Source organism: Chrysochloris asiatica, unplaced genomic scaffold (genome assembly GCF_000296735.1).
Source record: "Chrysochloris asiatica unplaced genomic scaffold, ChrAsi1.0 scaffold00273, whole genome shotgun sequence".
NCBI lineage: Eukaryota > Metazoa > Chordata > Mammalia > Afrosoricida > Chrysochloridae > Chrysochloris > Chrysochloris asiatica.
The window spans coordinates 849,799-858,035 of NW_006408791.1; the positions used below are offsets into that span (position 1 = coordinate 849,799).

The window sequence follows — 8,237 nt, forward strand, 5'->3', positions numbered from 1 at the left end:
CCTGAACAGCATCCAGAATCTTCAGAGGTGGGAAATTTCCACTTGAAAGGATGGGCAGACCAGCCTGGAGCAGCTAGAAGAACAGAAGATACTTCTTGAAAGAAAGACTGACTGGAAAAATACATGACAATATACTGACTGACTACTACAAGAACAAGTAAGTTGCTCGCCCAGGTGACATCAAGGCAAGTGGTCGAGTCCCCTCAGAGTAAACCCCCTCCCAAGACTAACACTCAATGGGAATACACGCTCATCACCGAAGAGGGGAAGTGAGGGAAAAACAGCAATGAAGCCGAGAGCTAAGCCCTACAACGCTCAATAGACTCCTGTGAACCTGGGTGGAGACCTGGTTGGCCAACAGTGTGGCAAGACCTGGGGACTCTTGAGCCCAGAGTCAGTGACATAGCCACAGAGGGCTAGAGTGGAGTGTGAAGCATCCAGCTGATAAGAAGAGAAGGCATATGCACAAGAAAAAAAAGAGTAAGTAATCTGATACAATTTGATGAACTTGACCTACACCTATGGATGCAGTAGCTCAAAAAAGGGAACAAATCTTTACAGCAAGGATCATTCCCACCCACTCCATACACAGAGTACACAGGGATGGGCAACTTGGACACTGGCTACCCAAAGTTGGGGTGGGGTGGGGGCTACAAAAGCAAGAAGTGACTGGCTTACAAGCTTTCAAGAGGGAGCCTAGATCCAGAGTGCGTGGAGGAAGGTAGAATCTCAACTGAGTAGTATCCAATTTGTCTAGGCGGGGCTGATGAAAGGAAATGCGGATAGGTATCTTGTGATACAATAGTGAATAATTGTTATCAGGACTGATTGTGAGGGTTGGAAATGTAAAGATAGACGTTTTGTAGCAAGGAGGGGAGTGATTAACTTTGCAGTCTAGGTGCGGAGGTCCCTGCGACCATCAAGGGAGAAGAGCAAAGAGAAGCACTGCCGCCAGAGATGGAGGTAGCAATGATGAAGTGGAGAGATGGAGCAGCTGGGGACTTTAGACCCAGAGAAGGAGAGGGGCTGTGTGCTGAGGACCAGGGGGCAGGCTTGCAGGGTATAGCCTTTGATGAGTTGATGATGCATGGAGGGGATTGTAACCATGGCAATGAAACTATATATGATAGGATGAATGTGAAACTAATGTTCTCCCATGTAAACTATCACATAATTCACAATAAAACACTTTTTTTTTTCTTATAAATTTTAGAAACTGCTTGTCAATATGTAAATAAGTCTTATGGAGTCACTATGAATTGAAATTGACTAGAGTTTGTGGAAATGAGTAAATGCATTGGAGCCCCAAGGCTGGGTGACATTATTGGACACCAAGGCACCATGGATGCAAGGAACTGGCCCTCACCTAAGCACTTGGCAGTACTACAGCCTATGTCTGGCCACATGTCACCTTGCATAGTCCAAATGGAGCCAGTGTGTGCGGCAACATCAAGAGGCCAACGGGTACACTGCTACAAGAAGCAAGGGGTCCGCACCGGCACACAAAGGCAGGCTCTGGCCAGACAGCAGGAAAAGCAGGGCTGGCAAAGGCACCAGTGTTCACAGCCCCAGCCCTGCAATTAGGGCCCACAGGTCACTCTGGCCACAGCTGAACAAACCAGAGTGTAATTAACCCCCCTCCCCCAGCCTGCACTTTTTATACAGCAGCACTTGGCCTCCACCAGGAAAGGAGGGCCTGCCTTTCAGAAGGGGCTGGGAAACAATACTGGCTCCCAATTTTCAGAAAGGGGGCAGAAAAATTAATCCACTGGGAGCACAGTTTTTGCTGTTGTCATTTTTTTGTATATCATATATGAAAAAAATCTTTGGAATTTGGTTTGAAACTCCTCTCAGCACAGGCTGTTCAGACCTCAAATCTGGGCTCCTTTACTTAGAAGCTCTGTCACCTTCCGTAAGATCACCTCAGTTGCTCAGTGTGTAAAATGGGGGATAATAGTAAAAAATAGCACCTCTTTGTTGGGATTATAGCAAAGATTAGGTGTGATGATTCAATCATTCAACAAGCACCACATACCCGAAAATAAGACAAGACACAGCTCTTGTCTTCATGAAGCTCAACGGGAATGGGGAGATGGACTATAAATACACAGCCTACTGACAGAATCCAGTGAATGCACATGGGTTCTGTGGGGAGGCGGAAGCTGTATGGGGAACATGTTCCAGTCCCATCTTCTCTGATACCAACTAAGCGTTTAAAACACCAAGTGGATTGGCACTACCCACTGTTGGTTAAGGGGGAGAAGTCTTGCCTTCCATGTGGGAGACCCAGCCATTACACCTCATGGCATAGCTGCCATGCAAATATCAATGGAATCTGTGTGTTACTATGTTGCTGAACAAGTTTCAGCAGAGACTCCAGGCTAAAATAAACTAGGAAGAAAGACTTTGCAATCTACTATGACAACTATTGTTGTTGTTAAGTGTAGTCTAGTTGGTTCCAACTCATAACAACCCTGTACAGGGTTTCCAAGTAGCGGCTGGTGGGTTTGGACTGCTGACATTGAGGCTAGCAGTTCAGTGCTTATCCTACAGCACCACGTGGGTCACAAGAGTCTGATGGCACAGGACCAGGCAGCATTCCATTTTATTGTGCATAGAGTCACATGAGTTGGGGGCTGACTTAACGGCAGTTCACAATACAACCAGGACTATAGCGCACACCACAATGCGGAGCAGGAAGTACGACACTAACCTTGGCCTCCAAACTGTCCAGAAGGCAATGTCCACTCTATGGAGCAAGCACTTGGAGCCAGAGTTAGAAAGCCTAGTCTTTCTAAAAGGGTTCCAACTACCTTTTCTGGCCTATAATGAAAAAGCAAACCACAATGGCAGTCCCTTTAGTGAAGGAGCCAGAGACCTACAAAAACAGTTAGGTGTTCTAGCCCTCAGGACCCAACCAACTCCTGGCCCCCCTGCACAGAAGTCCTGCCAACAGCGAACCGCTGACAATTAGGAGCATGGGTAGGAAAGGTGGGTCTGAAACATTCCAACAGTGCAGGCTGAGCGCCCAAATGTCCTGGGGCAGTCATGCCCAGTCACTGGATCACAGCATTGAGCAGTCTAAACCACAGGATATCCTGAAAAGGTAGTATTTGTACCAGGAGCCATAAAGTCTTCCATCTGGATCCAGTCTATAGATTCACAGGCGGCCCTACTTCAATGAACATACAAAAACCGGTTTGAAATCAGCCCATAGGTACATCAAACCTCTTCTACCTGCTTCCTGGTACCCCCGGCCCTTCCCAGACAACCCAATGTGCTCGGCCAACACTTCACAAAGGTAAACTTTGGCTCACTCCCTGCTCCTCCATTATTTCAGTTAGTGGGAAATGAATTAACAGGGGCTTCCTAGCATCAACACTGCAGATGGCTACAGCCAAATCCTTAACTTTGTGCCCACAAATGATCCATCCATTAGGAGCAGACAAGCCTGGCACACTCTTCAAGTCAGCCTTTATCTAGTCCATTGCAGAAATCCTCATCGTCTGGTACACCAGCCTAAATTTAATATTTTTATAACATATGGATACAGCCTATCCTCTTGAGTATCACTGTGTAATAAAAGGAAGGTTCCAAAAGAAATGATAATGGAAAAGACCACATAGCAACACAGGAATCCATTCAGAAAAGTGATGGATACACAATACAAAATCGTATATGCTCATGACTCCAAGCATGCAAACATTTGTTTTCCTATGGACAGAGACTGGAGAGAAACAAAGAAAAATCAAACAGTTGGTCAGAGCATGAGAATCAACAGAGTGAATTGGATTTTTGCTTGTTTCATTCCATGTCATAAAGATGCAATGTTTGATTCCTTATGGGTCCAAGGTTGGTTTCTCTGAGATAACAAACGAGAAAAAGAGAACGAAGTATGTATGAACAGGACTTGATGGGGTTGTTGGAGTTCTTAACGTTTGGGTTTCGACAACTCCTCCAGGACCCCACATGCTGCTCCTGCTTAGGAGTCAGGGAAGAAGGGTTCTTCAGGGTTCCAGGTGGGGTTTCTTCTTTATGGGCACCATCACCGCCATCCTTAGGGAGTGCCTCCTCCACCTCAGAAAGTCCCCCACCTCACAGTTGACAATTCCCACACAGGGTCACTTCTTTCAGTTCTGAGGAGTCAAATATCTGAGACAGAAGTCCATGGTGCCCGAAGAAAAGGGGGAGAAATACCAGTGGAAGCCAATGTGTATTCTGAGGACCTTTTCAGAGTTTCATAGACACTGGGAGCGACTCTCCCAGATTTCCATGGATCAAGGTACTGTTCCCACCCCGCCTGCCACCAAAAGCATAGAAAGAGCCAAGAGGTCACTCTGCCAAAAACAATCCAGAAGGTTGTTATTAGTTGTCATCAAATTGATTTCAACTCATGGTGATCCCATGTGTGTGGAGTAGAACTGCTCCAAAGGGTTTTCAAGGCTGTGCCCTTTCAAAAGCTCATAACCAGGCCTGTCTTCCAAGGTACCTCTACGTGGGTTCAAACTGCCAACCGTCTGCCTAGTAGTCTAGCATTTAACTATATGTAGCACCCAGGGACTCCATTCAAGTCACTCCTAGCCCCACAAAAACACCTCTCACCACACCCACCACACAGCCCTCCTCCCAAAATGCTGACCTCATGGCGGGGTTGGCCTTCCTAGTACCACCTCTATATTCCAGCAGTGACCATTTCTGCCGAAGACAAATGTTGTTCAAACTAAGGCATATGATTCCAGAAGGAGCAGTCATGGAGACCAACAGGTGGTGCTGCCCTCAGGTCCCAAACTCAATAGGCAGGAAGGCCCCGACAGGCAGGCAAGCCTCCTTCTAAATCAGACTAGCTTGTTCTTTCAGAACCCTTCGCAGCTTCAACACAATTACAGCCTTCTCTGCAACAATCTTTGTTGGGTTGTTGAATATCCATATTTCCCTCCAACACTGCTCCATAAGGACAGCAATGCCCACCTGTGGTCCCCCAGCCCCCAGTACAGTGTTCCTGACTGGTATCAAATGACCAGCTGGTGAGCGTCAAGCCAGCTCTTGTATTACTAATGAGTTCCAAACTTTCAAAGTAGATGCCAATTTTTAAACATGATACTCCAGCCTAATGTACAACACAGACTTCTGAAGGTGAATGCTGCTATATGAAGGAGACTTGGTAGAGCAAATGGTTAAGCGGTGGTTCTCACCCACCTAGCAGCTCTGCAAGAGAACTATCTGGAAATCTGCTCCTGAAAAGGTTATAACCAAGAAAACCCTGCAGGCGGTTCTTCCCTGTCACATGGGGTCACTATGAGAGACGACTCAATGGAACACAATAACATCACTTCTATATACAGTGGGTATCAGACGCCCTCAGACTGTCAAATGACAACATCCACCCATTCTACACACACGCAATACCCTCCAAAACCTCACTAGGAACCCAGTTTGAAAACCACTTACAGATCAAGGGTGTGGTGGTGTCCTGGGTAGGGAACTGTTTGGAACAACATACATACAATTCCCAGGGGGTTATTCTGTAGTTGGACAATCAATCCTCAGAGCCTGAAGGAGGGGGACGGGTAACTCCCTACATGCTTTTTCCCTGTCAGAGACTCTCGCCCAGACTGGGTCACACCTTGAATGGGCGGTAATGAATTTCTCAGGGATGCTATTAGGTAAGAGTTGTTCCACACTCTTTCAAGGAATTTCTGACTCCCTTCCAATACTCCAAGGTTTGGGGATAGTACTGGCTTTTTCATTCCCGTGGAGGTCATTAATGGGGTCATGTTAGGAGCCGGGCAGCAGTATTGGTGAATATCACCAGCATCGATCAGCACAGCTGGGAATCCCAGAAATGGGCTGCCATGGATTTCAGCTCTGAGGCTGATAAGAAGAGAGTCCTCTTATAGCCTGATGCACAATTACCTACCATTTCCAGCAAGCCCTCAGCAGACAGCCCCACAGCCTCACATTTTTCCTTTTCCACCTAGAAACACTGACTTACTCCATTCTCCTCAAAAGATGTTTGAGAGACCTGAAAGTCTGCCTGATTCAGAAGATTTGGAGAAGAAGGCTGCCTCTAAGTTATGATGGGGAAGCGTCTCAGTCAAGAGCTACAGAGAGTCAACAAAACATTTCTTAGCAGAGGTTCTGGGAACACTGCTTCAATGAATAGAAGAGAATGGGATGTTTTCTTGCATTGAGGAAATAAAGACAATAGCTTTTAATTACAAAATCAATTAATTAGTTATTTTTAAAATAAATGACACTACTTTTTAATTTTATAGTTCAGATTCCACCTAAATTCTTGGCTAAATCAAGAAACCCCACAGCAACCATTCTTTTCTCAAATGGGTGAAAAGTCCACAGCCCAGGGTCCTGAACAGCTATGGAACCTTGACCAACCAATCTCCTTTTCCTCTGTGAAAAGCAGGAACTGGAGAAGCTAACCTCACAGGACCCTTCCAATTCTCATCCTAGGATTATAATTAACCATCAACTTGGCCTCTGATTCAAACATCACAAATTCCAAATGACTAGGATTTGAATTACTGAGCCCCAAGCAGTCCAATACTGTTAAGAGTCCTCTTGGGTGTGTTGTTTTTGATATCTGCTCTCCCTAGAGGTTGACACAGGACTTGGTCCAGTCAAGGTTGTGCAGGCATGGGCATCACTAGAGGGAAAGTCATAGCACTACCTCTAAACACTTGACTTTCAAAATTCTGTGAGGCAGGGAAAGCAAGAGCTTTCCTATCAGGAAACGTTTATCCTATCAGGAAACTTTTGCCCAAAAAAGGAACTTTAATAGGTGATGGATTCCCTTTGGAATATTGGTCTCAGATTTGAGGCACTTTCCCCACAAACCACTATCAAGGATTTCATCCACACTATGATAGAGCAGGATGCCTTCATTTACTCCAGATTTCCTGTTCTGCAAATCTCAGAGCCCAGAAAAGTTCAGCCCCTCTTTGCCAAACCAAGTTACTGATGTCCTAGAGGATAGCTGCCACATTCCTGGAATATACATGCTCTCTTTTCAACACACCCATGTGTCCCCGGATGGGCACACATACAACTTGTGATGTCTTCCATTGTTCCTGCTGAGACTATGGCCTTGCACATCTTCTCACAGGCACTCAGTAATCAGTCAGGACTCAACATAGAGAGCCAGGCACTGAGGTAGAACTAACTGCACAGCCTCTCCTTGGACTTCTGAAATTCTCCCCATACCAGCATAAGCCCTGCCTCAAAGCTCACTCCTTCATGCAGCTTGCTGTTTGACATGTACTAACAACCTCCTAAGGAACCCTTGTGGCACTTTAGAGTAAGCACTGAACTGCTAACTGAAAGGTCGGCAGTTCAAACCACCAGTCACTCCATGGAAGAAAAGTGAGGCTGTCTGTGCCTGTAAAGATTTTAAGTCTTGGAAACCCTATATAAGGTCACCATGAGACAGAAGTGACTTGGCAGTGGGTTTGGTTTGGTTTAACAACTTCTTAAATGTTGGATTTCCAAAAAGCTTTCCAGAAATGTAGATAGCACAGGCACATACTTCTGCCCTTGTCCTATGGAGTAAGCTTTGAGGACAGAGTACACAGAGGGTGCCTCCACCTAATTCCTGTCTGTAGGAAAGCCGTTGCATTTATATTTAATTTTATTTAAAAAGCGGATGCAGGGTACCCAAGACACCACAATAAAATGACATTAACTATAAAATTACATTATTAATTCTTTAATCTCACTTGAGGCTTCAAGCTGTTGCTATGTCCAATTATCCGTGTAACCACCTGTCAGAATCCTAGTGCTACTTAGCATTACCTCCAGGACAGCGGTGGGCCCGGTGGTCCGTCAGGTCTGCCAGCGACTCGAAGTCCTGCTGACAGTGATCGCAGGTGTAAATTGACTCATCCTCCATGTCTTCATCGTCCTCATTTCGCTCCTCTTGACTTGTCACGCTGTTCCTGTCTTCCAGCGCACGGCTGGTTTTCCGATCACACTCTGGCTCTCCTTCTAGGCCTCCTGCCAACAGGAAGAATACAGTCCATGTCAGCTGACGGGGACTTGGAAAAGGGTTTTAAAAGAATCACCCAGCATTTATTAAGATACATTTAATTACTCTACCTCCCGGGGTCCATTATTCTTGACACCTCTCAGTATATTAACAATTTTTGTGGCATGCAGTGCCATAATTCTCAACTAGATTCTTTAATTCTTGGTGCAAAACGTCTAGTGGGATTTTCTGTCATCTT

At 45.8% G+C, this 8,237-nt stretch overlaps 1 protein-coding gene across 1 annotated transcript in view; it reads right to left on the minus strand.

Annotated features, from left to right (window-relative positions):
* ZNF423 (zinc finger protein 423) overlaps window positions 1-8,005 on the minus strand; it is a 311,738-nt gene extending 303,733 nt beyond the window's left edge. Inside the window, exon 1 of the mRNA XM_006874383.1 lies at window positions 7,807-8,005. Within this exon, the coding sequence (XP_006874445.1) occupies window positions 7,807-7,903 (97 nt within the window). The 5' untranslated portion in view covers window positions 7,904-8,005. The remainder of the gene's footprint in view (window positions 1-7,806) is intronic.
* Between the last annotated feature and the right edge of the window lie 232 nt (window positions 8,006-8,237).